This window comes from Tachyglossus aculeatus, chromosome 27 (genome assembly GCF_015852505.1).
Source record: "Tachyglossus aculeatus isolate mTacAcu1 chromosome 27, mTacAcu1.pri, whole genome shotgun sequence".
In the NCBI taxonomy this organism is placed as follows: Eukaryota; Metazoa; Chordata; class Mammalia; order Monotremata; family Tachyglossidae; genus Tachyglossus; species Tachyglossus aculeatus.
The window spans coordinates 82,807-102,668 of NC_052092.1; the positions used below are offsets into that span (position 1 = coordinate 82,807).

A 19,862-nucleotide genomic window follows, 5' to 3' on the forward strand; every position below is an offset into this window, starting at 1 on the left:
TTCTGAAGATTTTGACGCCTGTCTCCATGTTTTGTTTTGTTGTATGTCTCCCCCTTCTAGACTGTGAGCCCATCGTTGGGTAGGGACCGTCTCTATCTGTTGCCAACTTGTACTTGCCAAGCGCTTAGTACAGTGCTCTGGACACAGTAGCACTCAATAAATATGATTGAATGAATGAACGATAGGAACTATATCCAACCCGATCTATATGGTATTTACCTAACAAATACCATAATTATTATTACTATTACTATGTGCTGAGCTATATTCAAGAGAATCAGACCGGACACAGTCTCTGCTGTCCCTCATGGGCTCACAGTCTAAGGGAGAGGGAGAACAGGCATTGAATCCCCATTGTACAGATGAGGAAACTGAGGCACAGAGCAGTTGAGAGGCTTGCCCAACATCATGCAGCAGGCAGGTTTCAGGGTCAGGAATAGCACCCAGGCTCTCCGTCTCCCAGTCCTACATTTTTCCCGTAAGGCCATGCTGCTTCACGCTCTCTGGAATGTGTCTATCAACTGTGTGGCTCAGTGGAAAGAGCAGGGGCTTTGGAGTCAGAGGTCAGGGGTTCAAATCCTGGCTCTGCTATTTGTCAGCTGTGTGACTTTGGGGAAGTCACTTAACTTCTCTGTGCCTCAGTTACCTCATCTGTAAAAAATGGGGATCTAGACTGTGAGCCCCCCGTGGGACAACCTGATCACCTTGTAACCTCCCCAGTGCTAAAAGCAGTGCTTTGCACATAGTAAGCACTTAATAAATGTCATTATTATTATTATTGTTATTACTATTCTTTCCCAAGTGCTTAGTACAGTGCTCTTTCCACAGTAAGTGCTTAATAAATACCACCGATCGACCGATATCTCCACCAACCGCTTTCCTTTCTCCACATGCGCAGCTGAAATTAACTGGATCGTAGCTCTGATAGAGCAATCTGATAAAGTAATCTGATCTCCCGCTAGGTGTTTTTAAGTTATCACCAGCATCTCAGGGCTACTGCTATGAGCCAATAAGTCATAATAATAATAATTATGTGTCCCACGGGGGGCTCACAGTTTAAACCCTGGACGACAGGAGCCTTACCTGAGAGAGGATTGTCACCAGACAAGGAAGTTGGTTAGGACTGTAGAAGGTTTTTAAGATTATTTGTTTAAGGTGCCCAATCAGTTTTGTCCCTACTTCCTGTCCTTGCTCCTCTCCCATTACATCTCAGTTCTCACGCTTTGCTCCTTTAACTCCAACCTATTGATTGCACCTCTTCCTCAACAATCTTACCATCCTCCTCTTGCTCCTGTCCTCCCTCGTACCTGGGGCTCACTCTCCCTTCACATCCAAGAGATCACTACTCTCCCCTTTTTCTCCCCTAAAATCACATCTCCTGGAAGCTTTCCCTGACTAAGCTCGTATAGCCCCATCTTATTCTCCCACTCTTCTGCATCACTTGAACACCTAAGTCTGTACTTAAGACACAGCGTGGCTCAGTAGAAGGAGCCTGCGCTTGGGAGTCAGAGGTCATGGGTTCTAATCCCGGCTCTGCAACTTGTCAGCTGTGTGACTTTAGGCAAGTCACTTTACTTCTCTGTGCCTCAGTGACCTCATCTGTAAAATGGGGATTAAGACTGTGACCCAAGGTGGGACCACCTGATTACCTTGTATCTACCCCAGTGCTTAGAATAGTGCTTGGCACATAGTAAGTGCTTAACAAATACCATCATTTTTATTATTATTACCCCCTGCACATTTTGACACTCATCCCAGCCCTCAACACTTACGTACATATCCTTATACTCTGTTATTTCCCTTACCTGTAATTTATTTTCTTCCCTAACTAGATTCTAAGTTCCTTGAGGACAGGGATCATGTCTTCCTATCCTACTGTACCCTCCCAAGCTCTTAGTTTAGTACTCTGCACTTCGCAAATACTATGGTTGAACTGACTAATTAAAACCTAAAATCCTTCCAGATCGCCATCCCCTTCTTTGAAAATGAAACTTCAAATGGCTTCCCTCCTTCAATTTATTTTAATCCTTTTTCCCTTATCACCTCCACATTGTGGATTTGGGGATTCTTTTTTACTTTAAAATGTGTTTTGCCCCATGTAGATTTGGTGTGTGACTCTCTGAGGAGCGATTTTCTGGTTTTGATGCGTTACTATGTGGTGTCAGCAGTGGTTATTATTTCATTCGAGGGCTCTCTGGGAGGAACATCAGGAGCCCGCTTCCAGCATCTCCAGTCCTAATCAACAGCTTCATTTTCTTTCTACAGAGCTGCCAAAGACTCAGCACCAGGCCCTCATCTCTCATTTCTCACCTGCCACTTCTGACCGTGAGGCCCCACGAATAGCACAGGCTCCATGGGGGAATATTAAGCTTGGGTTTATTTCATCTTGAGAGGAAAACTCCAACAGAAATCAGGCAAGATCCCAAACCCCCCGGGGGAAGAGAGAACTTGGGGGGGAATCCAGAAGGAGACGAGGAGAGAAGCCTGGGTTGATTCTGGCAGGATCCAGCAGCGCTTCCCAGGCGAGAGATGAAGATGGACGTCACTGCAAAACAGGGAAGGGGCTAGTCACTGACCAGGAGTCCACAGGACTAGCTTCTTCGCTGGCATCAGAAACAATGAGGCCCTCTTTGGCGGTCAGCCAGTGAGACAGCATGGCTCTTGGGCCTTACTGGCAGCCCGAGTTGGGTGTCCAGAGCAACTGAGGAAGATAAATCTGAAGCGGGAGTTCAGAGGAAATGGTGACCTCAGCCAGGGCCCAAGGGAACCCAGAGGCCAGGCCTTCTCCTGGCCAGATCCCTGCAACCAAAATGGCAGCAGAATTGTAGCCATTTTCTGGGTTACTATGGCCAACACTCCTCATCCTGACTACCCCACTGGCTACTGAACTTCCCCACTGGACTTCGGGGTGGCAGAGACTCTGTAACTCCACCTGGTACTTACCTAGGCAAGGGCTTTGATGCACACATCTGTGGAGACAGAGAAATCCCATTATCAGCTGGGAGATGGCTCTAAGCCCAACCCTAGCAGCCGTGGGGGAGGAGAGGGATTCGGGGGCCGGTCTCTGGAGTCGCTCCTTTCCCAGAACGGGGAGGGAGGTGGCAGTCTGGGAAGTCTTACCTGTCTTGGGGAACAAGCGTCCCTGATGGGGATAGAGCTTCAGTTTGGGAGCCATCAACTGCATTTTGAGGGCCACATCTGGAATCAGGGATTTGCCTCGGGCTGAGAGAAGGTTGGGGGGTGGGGGTGGGGGAACGAGAACGTGTCAAAAACGATTACAACCACACTGCAAAGATAAAAAGATGCTGTAAACACCAAAAATAGAAAGAGGGTGAGGCCAGGGCTCAAAAATATGTGTGGACATAATACAGTGCATACTATAGCTCCACATGTTACTATGCGTTTGGAAGGGGACAGTAGAATAGAGTTGGTAGCCATGTTCCCTGCCCACAAGGAACTTCCAATGAGATATCGGTATTCAGTGGTCCCCTCCTGGGATGATTCAAAACTGGCAATGAATGGTGATCTCTATCTGGAGGCAATCAGGGAGCAGGGAACTCACCACAGTTTCAGAGAAGAACAAATTGGGCAGACCAAGAACACAACTGCCTCCAAGTAGTTCTGAACCCATGACTTGGTTGGACTGGCCACAGATGTATCTACCCTAGTACTTCACAAACACGTAAGTGCTTAATAAATACCATTAAAAAAAATTCAGCAGCATGCACCCCCTCACCTCCACAGCTCAGAGTAGTTTAAACTTTTCAGTGGAGCTATTGAATTGTTCCCATGTTCAATAATCCAGGGCTGGCCCTCCCTTCCTTTTCTCCTCCCATGCCATCTAGTATTATTATTATTGGAATTGTGGTACTTGTTAAGCACTTACTCTGTGCCAAGCACTGGGTAGATAGAAGGTAATCAGGTTGGACACAGTCTCTGTCCCTCCTGGGGCTCACACTCTTAATCCCCATTTTACAGGTGAGGTAACCGAGGTCCAGAGAAGTGAAGGTACTTGCCCAAGGTCAAACAGCAGACAAGGGATGATGACAATGATGGCATTTAAGTGCTTACTATGTGTCAAGCACTGTTCTAAGCATTGGGGAAGCAGCATGGCTCAGTGGACAGAGCATGGGCTTTGGAGTCAGAGGTCATGGGTTCAAATCCCAGCTCTGCCAATTGTCAGCTGTGTGACTTTGGACAAGTCACTTAACTTTTCTGTGCCTCAGTTATCTGTCAAATGGGGATTAAGACTGTGAGCCCCCCCATGGGACGACCTGATCACCTTGTAACCTCCCCAGTGCTTAGAACAGTGCTTTGTACATACTAAGCACTTAATAAATGCCATCATCATCATTATTATTATTATTATTATTATTATTATTATTGTTATTATTATTACAAGGTAATCAAGTTGGACATGGTCCCTGTCCCCCATAGGGATTCACAGTATTCATCCCCATTTTACAAATTAGGTAACTGAGGCCCAGAGAAGTGAAATGACTTGCCCAAGGTCACAGAGCAGACAAGTGGTGGAGCTGGGATTCAAACCCAGGTCCCTCTGACTCCTAGGCCACTGCTTGCCTTTGAAGGAGCACTTTACAGAGAAAAGGTGGAAGAGATGAGCTAAGCAGTGGAGATGGGAGCCCAGAAGCACAGTGCATCATCAGACCAGCCCTGAGGTGAAGGTTGAAAGCCTTGTCTCTTAAAGGGCACTAGGCTTCCAATTCCTGAGTCCTCCCTCATATCCCCAGGGCCAAAGAGGATAGCCATCAGAGCTCCCAGAGCCTGTACAGGAGGGTCATTGATTAGGATTTTTATTATTGGTGTTGTAATGATGGTATTTAAGTGCTTACTATGTGTTTTAAGTGCTGGGTAAATACAAGTTAAGTTGGATACAGTTCCCGTCCCACATTAGCCTCACAACCTAAGGAGGAGGGAGAACAGGTATTGAAGTCCCAATTTGCAGATGAGAGAACTGAGGCACAGAGCAGTGGCGTTTTCCAAGGTCATTCAGCAGATGAGTGGCAGAACGGGATTAAAACCTTGGTCCTCTGCCTCCCAGTTCTTTGCTCTTTCATTTAGGACTCACTGTTCCTCTGGACGATGGTAGGGGGAAGCTTAGTCTCCTTCAGGCCAAGGTGAGACCCTGGTCTGAAGAACTGGGATCTGGTCTTTGTCCAGATTGTCTTTGTCCAGAAACACTCTGGGCATGTTACTCCCCTCCTCAAATATCTCCAGTGGCTACCAATCAATCTGCGCATCAGGCAGAAACTCCTCACCTTTGGCTTCAAGGCTCTCCATCACCTCACCTCCCTTCTCTCCTTCTACAGCCCACCCCGCACCCTCCACTCCCCTGCTGCTGATCTCCTCACCGTGCCTCATTCTCGCCTGTCCCGCCATCGACCCCCGGCCCACATCCTCCCCCGGGCCTGGAATGCCCTCCCTCTGCCCATCCACCAAGCTAGCTCTCTTCCTCCCTTCAAGGCCCTACTGAGAGCTCACCTCCTCCAGGAGGCCTTCCCAGACTGAGCCCCTTCCTTCCTCTCCCCCTCATCCCCCTCTCCATCCCCCCATTTTACCTCCTTCTGTTCCCCACAGCACCTGTATATATGTATATATGTTTGTACATATTTACTACTCTATTTATTTATTTATTTATTTATTTATTTATTTTACTTGTACATATTTATTCTATTTATTTTATTTTGTTAGTATGTTTGGTGTTGTTCTCTGTCTCCCCCTTTTAGACTGTGAGCCCACTGTTGGGTAGGGACTGTCTCTAGATGTTGCCAACTTGGACTTCCCAAGCGCTTATTACAGTGCTCTGCACACAGTAAGTGCTCAATAAATACGATTGATTGATTGATTGGTCATCAGATGAAGAAGCCGGAGGAAGGCCGCCTCTCCTCCCTCCCCCTAGGACTCCCCTCCTCCCGTGCCCTGCCCCACTCCTGGGCTGCAGGTCTTAGTAGCCTGAGGTGGAACTCAGCCAGGACGCTGGAAGATCCGACGTGTCCCGACCACCATGTTTCCTGGCCCCAACCTGGGGCCTCTGCCCCACAGACTGCTGTGAGCGACACCCAACACCTACTATAGAGCTGCAGCATGTTGCTGGTCACGCCATCCCTTTCCACCTGCATGTACATGATGGCGTAGCGTTTGTAGTCGGTCTTGACCACGTGGATTTTCTTCTGGTTAAAGTCTGAAACGAGAGCAGAGTCCCTGGGTCTGAGTCAGTCCTGGCCTGTCTTGGGGCACCGAGTATGCAACCAGTCCTCCTGTAGGTCACGCAAGGAGAGGAATGTCACCCCTGACCCAGAAGTGCTGGGGCCCCAGTGTTGGGCTATCAAAAACACTCAGGGCCACCACAGAGTTTGGATCAGTGTTAGGACCCCCTGGGAGAAACAGCCCACCACCATTCCTTTCCCTCTTTGGGGGATGCTTGAGGTGTGAGTTGGCTGAGCGAAATGGGGATGGGCCCATGCCTGATCCGTAATCCTGGCATTGCTGACCCCTGTGACCACTCCAAAAGAGTAGCACTAGCATCTCCAAGAACTCGGCCCAGTGGTGAATTAGTGACTCAGACGTCTCTCTTGGGGGTTTGTGTCTGCTCCCCTACGTTGCATAGAGCACATTATTTGTGCCATCATCATCGTCATCAGTGGTATTTATTGAGCGCTTACTGTGTGCAGAGCTCTGTTCTAAGCTCTTGGGAGAGGATAATGCAACAGAGTTAATAGACACATTCCCTGCCCACAGTGAGCTTACAGACTAGAGGGGGAGCCCATTACTACCTCGTCAGTACCTGCATCGCTGAACTGGCCGGGCACAGATCCCTTGACGAAAACCGTGTCCATAATCTGGCAGCCACCATCAACCCTGCAGAATTATTATTATTATAATTATTATTATTATTATTATTATCATCATCATCATCATCATCATTATATTTGTTAAGCACTTACTATGTGCCAGGCAAATCAGGTCGGGGTGGACAGTCCCTGTCCCATGTGGGGCTCACAGTCTCAATACCCACTTTACAGATGAGGTAACTGAGCCACAGAGAAGTGACTTGCCCAAGGTCACACAGCACACAAGTGGAGGAGCCTGGATTCGAGCCCATGACCTTCTGACTCCCAGGACCGTGCTCTATTCACTCTCACTCGCCCCACAGCTGATTCCCCCACAAATTTAGTAGTTTCAGGAGACCAAACTCTTCAGAACTCTTACTCCGTGCCTCAGTTCTCTCCTTTGTAAAATGAGGATTAAAACCTGTTCTCACTCACCCTTTGATTGTGATCCCCATGTGGGACAGAGACCACCTCCTACCTGATTGTCTTGTATCTAGACCGCAGTGCTTGGCACATAGTAAGCACTTGACAGATATCACAATTATTAAGCACTTACTCTGTGCTAAACTCTGGAGTAGATATAATGCTGTGAGACAAACATAATTCCTCATGATTGATATCATGACTGATATCATCACCATTTTACAAATGAGAAAACAGAGGCTCTGAAAACTGAGGCTCTGACTTGCCCAAGGACACACAGAAAGTCAGAGACAGAGCTAGGGTCTTCCAACTTCCAGCCCTGTGTTCTTTCTGCTGGGTCACCTATTTCCATCCCCAGCCCGAAATAATAATAATGGCATTTGTTAAGCGCTAACTATCTGCAAAGCTCTGTTCTAAGCACTGGGGAGGTTACAAAGTGATAAGGTTGTCCCATAGGGGGCTCATAGTCTTAATCCCCATTTTACAGATGAGGTAACTGAGGCCCAGTGAAGTGACTTGCCCAAAGTCACATAGCTGACAATTGGCAAAGCTGGGATTTGAACCCATGACCACTGACTCCAAAGCCCGTGCTCTTTCCACTGAGCCACGCCGCTTCTACAGGCAACATAGCTTCTAAAGGAATACATAGCCCTACCCACCCATCCACTTCCTCTAGTTCTCCCCGACTGAGGCTTCTTTGATGGTGTAAGTGTCCGCTTTCTTTCTACTGATTCTATTTTCCTTCTTTCCTATCTCTCCAGTTCCCCAAATACAATCATTCCTTGAATTCCTTGACATTTCCCCAATTTTCACATCAGTTAGCTCACATCCTTCCTAGTGGCAGGAAATATTCTCCTCATTTACACACAGAGAAGGTGGAGCTCAGAGAAGATAAGAAACTTGCCCAAGTCACCCAGTAGATGAGAGGTAGACCAAGTGCTTTGCACATAGTAAGTACTTAATAAATGCCATTATTATTATTATTATTATTGTTATTGTTATTATTATTATTAGAACTCAAGACCCCTGGACTCAACTCTATGCTCTTTCCACTAGGCAAAATTGCCTTTATTTGAAAACTGTGCCCTCCTACTCCCTGTCTCCTCTCTTCTGCCAGCCCATCCCCATGAAAGAGCTTTTTAGACTTCACTCAAGGTGCTACTCTGTCATGGATTTTGCAGCAATTCCACAATGAGGCCCAATGGAACAAAGATCTAATAACTCCGTCAACCAATATTTCCATCGAACACCCACAGAAACACTCTGAACATGTCACCCCCACACAAAAAAAATATCCAGTGGTTACCTATCAACCTTTGTATCGAGCAAAGACCCCTCACTATTAGCTTCAAAGCTCTCCATCACTTTGGCCCCTCCTACCTCACCTCCCTTCTCTCCTTCTCCAGCCCAGCCCTCACACTCCGCTCCTCTGCCGCTAACCTCCTCACTGGGCCTCATTCTCGCCTGTCCCACCATCAATCCCTGGCCCACATCCTACCTCTGGCCTGGAATGCCCTTTCTCCTCACACCTGCCAAACCAGGACCTCCTAGCTCACCAAGCTCACCTCCTCCAGGAGGCCTTCCCAGACTTCCTCTGCTCCTCCTCCCCTCCTCACCACCCGAACTCCCTCCCTCCTCTCTCTCCCCCTCCCTGCCCCACAGCACTTGTGTATATAGGTCCGTATTCATTATTCTTTTTATTTTATTAATGATGTGTCCTTCCCTACCCCAAAACACCTGTATATATGTATATATGTTTGTACATATTTATTACTCTATTTATTTATTTATTTATTTTACTTGTACATATCTATTCTATTTATTTTATTTTGTTGGTATGTTTGGTTTTGTTCTCTGTCTCCCCTTTTAGACTGTGAGCCCACTGTTGGGTAGGGACTGTCTCTATATATTGCCAATTTGTACTTCCCAAGCGCTTAGTACAGTGCTCTGCACATAGTAAGCGCTCAATAAATACGATTGATGATGATGATGTGTATAGATCTATAACTATGTATTTATATTGATGCTATTGATATCTGTCTACTTGTTTTGTTTTGTCATCTCTCTCCCCCCTTCCAGACTGTGAGCCCACTGTTGGGTAGGGATTGTCTCTGTTGCCAAATTGTACTTTTCAAGCGCTTATTACGGTGCTCTACACACAGTAAACACTCAACAAATACGATTGAATGAATTAAATCCTGAGGTGGGTTTGGCTCTCATCCCAGGAGGTATCACAGCAAGGAAGTTTCCTGAAACTTTCCCATCCATGTCTCACTTACTTGGGGAATCCAAATTTGACATTCAGATCACCGTTGGCTGCAGGAGTCACAACGGCGGTCGGCATCTTCATGGAGTCCTTCTTGGAAAGAAACACCTTGTCGTTTGAGGCTGCGGCAATAATGTTCCAGAGCCCAGCAAACTGGAGAAAGTATTTGGAAAGAAACTGCTTAACTCTTTCCTGCCACCCCACCCCTTAATATAGGCTTTCCCTCCCTCCCAAAATATGCATTCAACTAAGAGGAAAGCACGATGGGGATTTCGGGAAGGATACAGGCCCATGGAAAATGGTATGTCTCCCAACTCTGTTGAGCCATCCTTAGCTTTTGATTTAGCGCGTGTCTTTTCTCAAATTATTTACTCTCCATTTCCCTTAGGAAGGGCCTCACCTTAGTCTCTACGATTCTGGGAGAAAGGTTGGGAAAGTAATCCAATCATTTTTACCTCAAACCATTTCTTTGGGTCCCACTTCTGGTGGGAAATCCATACCATTGCTCTCTGCTCCACTTATAATAATAATAATAATAATAATAATAATAATAATAATAATAATGGCATTTATTAAGCACTTACTATGTGCAAAACACTGTTCTAAGCCCTGGGGAGGTTACAAGGTGATCAGGTTGTCCCACAGGGGGCTCACAGTCTTAATCCCCTTAATCCCCTTTTAAATTAATCCACTTTTAAATTAGGCCCTGCTACCAGGAGTAGGAAACCAGTCACACACTGGAGATTTCCACATTCTCTCTCCCCTGCTGGGTTTCGAGCCAGATTGAGGTTCTTTTCACCTCTAGCCCAGGTAGAATCATTGACACCTGTCCACGTGTTTTGTTTTGTTGTCTGTCTCCCCCTTCTAGACCGAGAGCCCGTTGTTGGGTAGGGACTGTCTTTATATGTTGCCGACTTGTACTTCCCAAGTGCTTAGTCCAGTGCTCTGCACACAGTAAATGCTCAATAAATACGACTGAATGAATGAATGAAAGTAATAGCAGTACTATTACTGTAGTAATAGTAGTAGCATTAGTAGTAATGGTGCTTTTTAAAAGCTCTTAGTTTGTGCAGAGCACTGTTCTAAGCACCGGGAAAAAAACACAAGTGAAAATTAGACATAATAATAATAATAATAATGATAGCATTTGTTAAGTGCTTACTATGTGCAAAGCACTGTTCTAAGTGCTGGGAACTGTTCTAAGTGCTGGACCCTGGCCCTCAAATAATTCATAATCTAAGAATAAGGAAGGGAAGAGGGGATAGATAACAGACACTTAAAGACAAAAATGCAAAAACAATGAGAAAATGAGTTGGGCAGAGCCACTCTGCCCCTGAAGCTCCTTTATTTGGTCAGAAGAGGGTTGTGTTCTCAGTCCAGCCTGGAAGGCTGACAGAGGCTCAGGTGGTAAACAGAGGGTCTGTCTTATCTCCATTCAGACCAGGCAGCTTGGTGTGGCCCCCAGGGTCTCCTCTTACACTGGCCCAGCCGCAGATGTTGGCAGCAGATAATAATAATAATGGTATTTGTTCATTCATTCATTCAATCATATTTATTGAGCTCTTACTGTGTGCAGAGCACTGTACTAAGCGCTCACTTGGGAAGTACAAGTTGTTAAGCACTCACTATGTGCCAAGCTCTGGGGTAGATACAAGGCGATCAGGTCTTCAAGAGAAGCAGCGTGGTGCAGTGGAAAGAGCTTGGGCTTTGGAGTCAGAGGCCATGGGTTCATATCTTGGCTTCACCAATTGTCAGCTGTGTGACTTTGGGCAAGTCACTTCACTTCTCTGGGCCTCAGTTACTGCATCTGTAAAATGGGGATTAAGACTGTGAGCCCCTCCATTGGGACAACCTGATCACCTTGTAACCTCCCCAGCGCTTAGTACAGTGCTTTGCACATAGTAAGCGCTTAATAAATAAATGCCATCATTACTATCAGGTCATCCCACGTGGGGCTCGCAGTTTTAATCCCCATTTTACAGATGAGGTCACTGAGGCACAGAGGAGTTAAGTGACTTGCCCGAAGTCACACAGCTGACAAGTGGTGGAGCCGGGATGAGAACCCGTGACCTCTGACTCCCAAGCCCGGGCTCTTTCCACTAAGATCCCACTCTTATTGCCCCTGCTGAAATCTAGAACTGTCACCCTTCTAGACTGTGAGCCCGTTGTTGGGTAGGGACCATCTCTATATGTTGCTAACTTGTACATCCCAAGCGCTTAGTACAGTCCTCTGCACACAGTAAGCGCTCAATAAATATGATTGAGTGAATGAATGAATGAATGAATGAAAGGAAGATTCCCTTCCATCAACCCAGCTCAGGAGACTAGCAGGATTTCCAAGGGTCCTGCCCTCTGATGGGCTTCGCTGTTTGTGAGCACTCTTTGTGCCCCCCCAGACCCTAGCACGGGCCTCTCTTGTTGGATTCTAGACTGTAAACGTGTTATGGGCAGGGAATATGTATGTTCACTGTTGTATTGTACTCTCCCAGGTGCTTAGTAACAATAACAATAACAATGATGGTATTTGTTAAGCGCTTACTATGTGCAAAGCACTGTTCTAAGCGCTGGGGACGTTACAAGGTGATCAGATTGTCCCTCGTAGGGCTCACGGTCTTAATTCCCATTTTACAGATGAGGTAACCGAGGCCCAGAGAAGTGAAGTGACTTGCCCAAAGTCACACAGCTGACAAGCGGCGGAGCCGGGATTTGAACCCATGACCTCTGACTCCAAAGCCCGGGCTCTTTCCACTGAGCCACGCTGCTTCTCTACTCTTAGTACAGTGTTTTGCACACAGTAAGCACTCATTAAATACAATTGAATGAATAAATGAACTCTAAAGCCAGCCTGGAGCTTTGCGCCCCCAAACCACAGTAATAATAATAATAATAATTGTGGCATTTGTAAGGCATTTACTAAGTGCAAAGAGAAAATAGTGTCGCCTAGAGAACTCCCGGCCAGGGATCTCACCTGGAGAGTTTCCAGTACTGTACCAGTCTCAGCTACAAGACGGGGAGTCCGGCAGAGACCTATCTATTCCAATCCTACCTTGGATAATGGCTAGAGAGCGAAAAACAATCTGCTACAAGTTAAAACTCACCTGTGCTGGGCAGCAGCGTCATGGGAGAGAGTAGAGGGCGGGGACTCAAGTTTACTACACAGAAGAAGGCAATGGTAAACTAATTACGGATTTTGACCAAGAAAACTCCACTACCAGATGATGATGATGGCATTTGTTGAGCGCTTTCTATGTGCAAAGCACTGTTCTAAGCGCTGGGGGGGATACAAGGTGATCAGTTTGTCCCACGTGGGGCTCACAGTCTTCATCCCCATTTTACAGATGAGGTAACTGAGGCTCAGAGAAGCTAAGTGACTTGCCCAAGGTCACACAGCAGACATGTACCAGATCCACTATGAGAAGTAGCGTGGCTTAGTGGAAAGAGCACGGGCTCGGGAGTCAGAGGTCGTGGGTTCTAGCTTAGCTGTGTGACTTTGGGTAGGTCACTTAACTTCTCTGGGCCTCAGTTACCTCATCTGTAAAATGGGGATGAAGAATGTGAGCCCCATGTGGGACAACCTGATTACCTTGTATCTACCCCAGTGCTTAGAACAGTGCTTGGCACATAGTAAGCATTTAACAAATACCATTATTATTATTATTATTATTATTATTATTATTATTATTATTATTATTATTATTATCCACTACCAGAACAATTGCAGAGGGAGGTGGGGTGTTCTGGGAGAGATGTGTGCATGGAGTCGCCATGGGTTGGAGACAAGACAAATGGGTAGAGCAAGGCCCTGGGAATCAGAGGACCTGGGTTCTAATCTTGGGTCTGCCGCTTGTCTGCTGTGAGAAGCTGGGCAACTTCTCTGCGCCTCAGTTACCTCATCCATATAATGGAGATTAAAGACTCCGAGCCCCATGTGGGACATGGATTGTGTCCAACCTGATTATCTTGTACCCACTCAAATGCTTAGCATAGTGCCTGGCACATAGTAAGCACTTAACAGCATGGCTCAGTGGAAGGAGCCCGGGCTTTGGAGTCAGAGGTCATGGGTTCAAATCCCAGCTCCGTCAATTGTCAGCTGTGTGACTTTGGGCAAGTCACTTAGCTTCTCTGTGCCTGTGACCACTTCTGTAAAATGGGGATTGAAACTGTGAACCCCCCGTGGGACAACCTGATTACCTTGTAACTTCCCCAGCGCTTAGAACAGCGCTTTGCACATAGTAAGTGCTTAACAAATGCCATTATTATTATTATTATTATTATCATTATTAAATCATACCATAAAAACACTGTACTAAGTTTTGGGGAAAATACTTAATAATCAGGTTGGATCCATTCATTCATTCATTCAATCGTATTTATTGAGCGCTTACTGTGTACAGAGCACTGTACTAAGCGCTTGGGAAGTACAAGTTGGCAACCCACAGAGATGGTCCCTACCCAACAGTGGGCTTACAGTCTAGAAGGGGGAGACAGAGAACAAAACAAAACATATTAACAGAATAAAATAAAGAGAATAAATGTGTACAAGTAAAATAGAGTAATAAATGCATACAAACATATATACAGGTGCTGTGGGGAAGGGAAGGAAGTAAGGTGGGGGGGGGAGAGGAAGGAGGGGGCTCAGTCTGGGAAGGCCTCCTGGAGGAGGTGAGCTCTCAGTAGGACATTTATTAAGCGCTTACCATGTGCAAAGCACTGTTCTAAGCGCTAGGGAAGATACAAGGTGATCAGGTTGTCCCACGGGGGGCTCATGGTCTTAATCCCCATTTTCCAGATGAGGGAACTGAGGCCCAGAGAAGTGAAGTGACTTGCCCAAAGTCACACAGCTGACAATTGGTGGAGCCGGGATTAGAACTCATGACCTGTGACTCCAAAGCCCATGCTCTTTCCACTAAGCCACGCTGCTTCCCTGCAAGTCACTTGGTAAGTTCACTAAATAGGCCATTTCCCCCAGTCACCCTCCCTTCTTCATCAGCTGTCCCACTAAACTCAAGCACTTAGTACAGTGCTTTGCACACAGTAAGCACTCAAGAAATAGGATTAAATGAAAGGGGTTCACAATCTAGGAGAGAGAACAGCTTCTGAATCCCCATTTAACAGATGAGGAAACTGAGGCATAGTTTAAGCTCCTTGTGGGAAGGGACCCCGTCTGCCTACTCTATTATATTGTACTTTCCCAAGTGCTTAGCACAGTGTCCTACACACAGTGAAGGCTCAATAAATACCACTCACTTCTAGGCCTAAGCTTGAGAAGCAGCATGGCTCAGTGGAAAGAGCCCTGGCTTTGGAGTGAGAGATCATGGGTTCAAATCCCAGCTCTTCCAGTTGTCAGCTGTGTGACTTTGGGCAAGTCACTTCACTTCTCTGTGCCTCAGTTACCTCATCTGTAAAATGGGGATGAAACCTGTGAGCCCCCCGTCAGAGTCAGAGGTCATGGGTTCAAATCCTGGCTCCGCCAATTGTCAGCTGTGTGACTTTGGGCAAGTTACTTCACTTCTCTGTGCCTCAGTTACCTCATCTGTAAAATGGGGATGAAGCCTGTGAGGCCCCCGTGGGACAACCTGATCACCTTGTATCTACTCAGCACTTAGAACAGTGCTTTGCACATAGTAAGAGCTTAACAAATGCCATCATCATCATTAGACCATGATGCTTCTATCTCCAGATCAGTAGCATTTCTCAGCTTCACCTGGCTTTGGGGATGCCCTAGATCTTTTTGCATCTCCCCTGGATAATAAAATAGGTGTAAGTGCACAAAGGCGGAAGGGAAGGGATTTTAAAATGTCTTCAGCAACAGGAATAAGTGCCATTGACAAGGAGGATGGAGACCACCTTGGCACCCAGCTTCATCAAAACTCCACCCCAAGGTTACATATGAAACGTGAGTATGCCTGACTCCTGTGGAAACAATCCCAAACTGGGCAGCATGTTCATTCATGCATTCATTCAATCGTATTTATTGAGCGCTTACTGTGTGCAGAACACTGTATTAAGCACTTGGGAAGTACAAGTTGGCAACATATAGAGACGGTCCCTACCCAACAATGGGCTCACAGTCTAGAGCACACAAATCTGCTCTCACACTGTATTTCAGTGTCTTAACCTGACTGCAAATGGGTTTCAATCTCTGTGAAACTCTAGAAAAGGCCCTATCAGTGTAATCAATTCCGAGACTTGGACATTCATTCATTCACTCATTCAGTTGTATTTATTGAGCGCTTACTCTGTGCAGAGCACTGTACTAAGCGCTTGGGAAGTACAAGTCAGCAACATAACATTGATCAATATGTAGTAGAGTATTGTCAGAGTCAATCAAATAAAGGCAGGGTCCTGCTTCTGTAATAATAATTATAATAATGGCATTTGTTAAGCACTTACTATGTGCAAAGCACTGTTCTAAGCACTGGGGAGGATACAAGGTGATCAGGTTGTCCCACGTGGGGCTCACAGTCTTAATCCCCATTTTACAGATGAGGGAACTGAGGCACAGGGAAGTTAAGTGACTTGCCCAAAGTCATACAGCTGACAATTGGCAGAGCCAGGATTTGAACCCATGACCTCTGACTCCAAAGCCCGTGCTCTTTCCACTGAGCCACACTTGTAACTGATCTCCATCTGCCCTTTGGAGATAAGGTTGGTTTAATGAGACTGGAACATGCCGGCTAGAATTTCTTTTAGATAATGAGGGCGTGTATGATGTTATCTTTTCCCAATGAGACTCTAAATGAGCCCACCTTTCAAAGTCCCATCCCCCCACAGAGCCGGACATTCGAACGGAACCTGGTTTGGTGAATCCATGGGATTTTCCCAGAAGCACCAAGAATATCACCAAGGTTATCTGGGTTCCCTGGCTCTGATCTCCGCCTTCAAGTAAGGAATCACCTTGGAGAATTTCTGGAGATTGTAATGTGTCCGGGCAGAGAAGCTTTGGCCAATTTCTGATCCCCAGTGTCAATCAATGGTATTTATTGAGAAAATACTGCAAGAACAGCACTCTACTAAGCACTTGGGAGAGTATAATATGACAGTTGGTAGACATGTTCCCTGCCCACGGTGAGCTTACATTCTAGAAGGGGGAGTTGAAAAGGGGCAGCTAAACAGAGGCTGCTTAGGGACCAGGCTATTGAGCTAAACACCTGTTGACTCTTCACTGAGTTGCTAGAAAAACCACCCTACAGGAGCTGAGTTGGGCATTAATTAGCACATCCTGCCCCAGGGCTCCCATTTTCCTAAATCCAAGGCTCAGGTCAATCAATCAGTAATTCAGTGGTATTTACTGAGCGCTTTCTATGTGCAGGGAACTGTACTGAGTGCTCGGGAAAGTACAATATAACAGAGTTGGTAGTCACGTTCCCTGCCTGCAAGGAATTTGGGTGAGGCCAGGACCACCAAAGAGCAACAGTGAATTTCTGCTTCGCTCTGTTACTAATTTTGCTCAGAGGGAGAAGTGAAAGAAAGAACACTGCAGCAGGAGATGCCTCAAACCAAGGACAAGAGGGGGATAATAATTATTATTATTATGTACTTGTTAAGCGCTTTACTATGGCCAAGCACTCTGCTAAGCACTGGGGTAGATTCAAGGAGTCAGGTTGGATGCAGTCCCTGTCCCACATAGGGCTCACGCTCTTAATCCCCATTTTACAGATGAGGTAACCGAGGCCCAGAGAAGTGAAATGACTCGACCGAGGTCACACAGCCGACATGCGGCGGAGCTGGGTTTAGGACCCCTGAACTTTGGATTCCCAGGCCCGTGCTCTATCCACTAAGTCAGGCTGCTTCTAGTTCCACTGGTTCTTTGCTAATCACAGGAGATCTCCAGCGTTGGGTGAAGTCTAAAGGTAGCAGCATTGGAGGGTGGGGAGGGGGATGCTTTGGCCGCCAGCAGAAAATGTCTCTCCCAAGTTGAGATGTGCCTGGGACCCATGGTGTCAACAGAGCCTTCTGATGAGCAGAGATGTGGAACAATCAATCTATCAATTTATGGTATTTGGTGCTTATTTTTTAACAGTATTTATTAAGCTCTTATTATTTGTCAAGCACCTTTCTAAGCGTCGGGGTAGATGTACGCTAATTAGGCCAGATACAGTCTCTGTCCCACCTGGGGCTCACGATCTGAGTAGGTGGGAGAACAGGCAGCATGGCCTAGTGGAAAGAGCCAGGCCTGGGAGTTAGAGGACTTGGGTTCTAATCCCGGCTCTGCGAATTGCTCGCTGTGTGACCTTGGGCAAGTCACTTAACCTCTCTGTGCCTCTGTTTCCTTAAGTGTGAAATGGGAATTCAATACCTGCTCACCTTCCTACTGAAGACTGTGAGGCCTCATGTGGGACGGGGAGAGTGTCTGACCTAATTAATTGGTACCTACCCCAGGCTTAGAACAGTGTTTGACACACAGTAAGCGCTTAATAAGTACCATAAAACCAACCAACAAACGGGTATTGAATCCCCATTTTTCAGCTGAAGAAACTGAAGTACCGAGAAGTTAAGTGACTTGACCGAGGTCATACAGTAGGCAAGCGGCAGAGTCAGGATTAGAACCCAGGTCCCCTCTGGCTCCCAGGACCAGGCTCTTTCCATTAGGCCATGCTGCTTCATTCATTCAATTGTATTTATTGAGTGCTTACCGTGTGCAGAGCACTGTACTAGGCGCTTGGTAGAGTCCAATTCCCGTAAATCTAATAAGCACACCTTCTCTATGAGGCCTTCCCTGAGTAGGCCCTCATTTCTCCTTCTCCTAAACCCTTCTACTTTGCCCTCACACTACTATCTGCACTCTTTATTCACCCCTCCCTCAGCCCCACAGCACTTATGTACCTATCCGTAATTTATTTATTGATTTAAATTAATGTCTGTCTCCCCCTCTAGACTGTAAGCTCATTGTGGGCAGGGAATGTGTCTGTTACAGTGTTATATTGTACTCTCCCAAGCGCTTAGTACAGTGCTCTGCACACAATAAGTGCTCAACAAATATGATGTGTTTGAGTGATTGATTGAATAAATATGATTGGGTTTTTTTGATGGCATTTGTTAAGCACTTGCTATGTGCAAATCACTGTTCTAAGCGCTGGGGGCATACAAGGTGATCAGGTTGTCCCACGGGGGGCTCACAGTCTTAATCCCCATTTTACAGATGAGGTAACTGAGGCTCCGATAAGTGAAGTGACTTGCCCAAGGTCACACAGCAGACGTGTGGTGGAGCTGGGATTCGAACCTATGACCTCTGACTCCAGAGCCCATGCTCTTTCCACTGAGCCATGCTGCTTCTCTGATTGATTGATACATTCGAGTTGGTAGACACAATCTCTGCCCGCAAAGAGCTTCAAGTCTCGAGTGGCAGGGGCAGAATTGTTACTCAGTGTGGGGCGTCGACCCTCTTAACTGGAAGATCGGGAGAGCTCGGAGAACATTGTTCTGACGGAGCCCCATGGCAAATCCACTCAGGCTGGACCTGGGAGTTCTCCTGGGCTTCTGGCCCAACTCAAACAATCAGTCTTCCTTCAGCAAGCATAAGAGCTACTCACCCTTGGTGGCACTGGGAGCCCTGTCGCAAAACTACACCAACCAGAGTCTCTCTCTGCCCCTTACCATCAGGAGCCCTGATGCCTTCCCCGCTCCACTGGTGAGGACACGAAAACCCTCTGCCATTACCTTGTTCGGATCAAAGTTCGGTTGGGTGCCGACTTCCGCTCCCACCCGGAGCCCCAAGACCAGACCCAGCACGGCACTCAGCAGGAAAGTCTTCATCCTCAGTCCTTCCTCACCTGCCGGGTTGCAGGAAGCTGTGAGCGGTCACGGGGCCGTAGAGCCCTGAGCCCTCCAGGGCCCGTGGATTTATATCCCCCTCGAGCGTCCCGAGAGGGAGGCTGGGGGAGCCCAGGGACAATAGCATCCTCTATCTGCCTGACGTCTGGGGGTCGGTTACGCCACCTCGACAGGGATGCGGTTCGGCTTGTTTAGGTTATTAGTCCACAGCATTAGCGGGTTTCACGTCTAGGTAAAAGGTGTCACCCAATTCCAGACGTCTTTCCTCCTGGCCGGGGAGAAGGGTGAACTCCGCCGAACCAGAGAGGTGGGGTGGATTGGGTTTCGTGTGAGATGGGATGGCAAGGAGCAAAACCCCCAGATCGTATCTCTGACTGGATCGTTTGTCCTCCTGACGGCCTGGAGGCCAGTGATCCTTGACAGAATCGGAAATATAATCATCCGCTTGACCCCAGTTCCACATTTGCTCTGATTGAACCAAAGAGGAAATAGAAACCCGCCTTGGAAACGAGTCAGGCCCCAAATCCCTGAGCCTGGGAGAACTGTCC

The 19,862-nt window shown here is 47.0% G+C and overlaps 1 protein-coding gene across 2 annotated transcripts; it reads right to left on the minus strand.

The window, feature by feature from the left end:
• Nucleotides 1-2,381: 2,381 nt before the first annotated feature.
• On the minus strand, nucleotides 2,382-19,337 carry LOC119946639 (lipocalin-15-like). 2 transcript variants are annotated; one of them, XM_038768064.1, is made up of 7 exons: nucleotides 19,201-19,337; nucleotides 9,554-9,693; nucleotides 6,806-6,879; nucleotides 6,092-6,202; nucleotides 3,121-3,222; nucleotides 2,944-2,969; nucleotides 2,504-2,545 (listed from the first exon to the last, which is right to left on the minus strand). In XM_038768064.1, the coding sequence occupies exons 1-6, from the start codon at nucleotides 19,294-19,296 to the stop codon at nucleotides 2,944-2,946; spliced, it is 549 nt and encodes a 182-aa protein (XP_038623992.1). In that variant the 5' UTR covers nucleotides 19,297-19,337; the 3' UTR covers nucleotides 2,504-2,545. The 2 variants fall into 2 exon arrangements, with proteins under 2 accessions (XP_038623991.1, XP_038623992.1); XM_038768063.1 differs by lacking the exon at nucleotides 2,944-2,969 and having other exon boundaries at nucleotides 2,382-2,545.
• Nucleotides 19,338-19,862: the final 525 nt, after the last annotated feature.

Excerpts from the sequence above, each read along its gene's own strand:
- LOC119946639 (XM_038768063.1), bottom strand. The coding sequence starts at position 19,296 with ATGAAGACTTTCCTGCTGAGTGCCGTGCTGGGTCTGGTCTTGGGGCTC. Across the intron at positions 6,880-9,553 it reads GTCAAATTTGGATTCCCCAA|GGTTGATGGTGGCTGCCAGA; the intron begins GTAAGTGAGACA and ends ATAATTCTGCAG. Across the intron at positions 6,203-6,805 it reads CGGCCAGTTCAGCGATGCAG|ACTTTAACCAGAAGAAAATC; the intron begins GTACTGACGAGG and ends CTCTCGTTTCAG.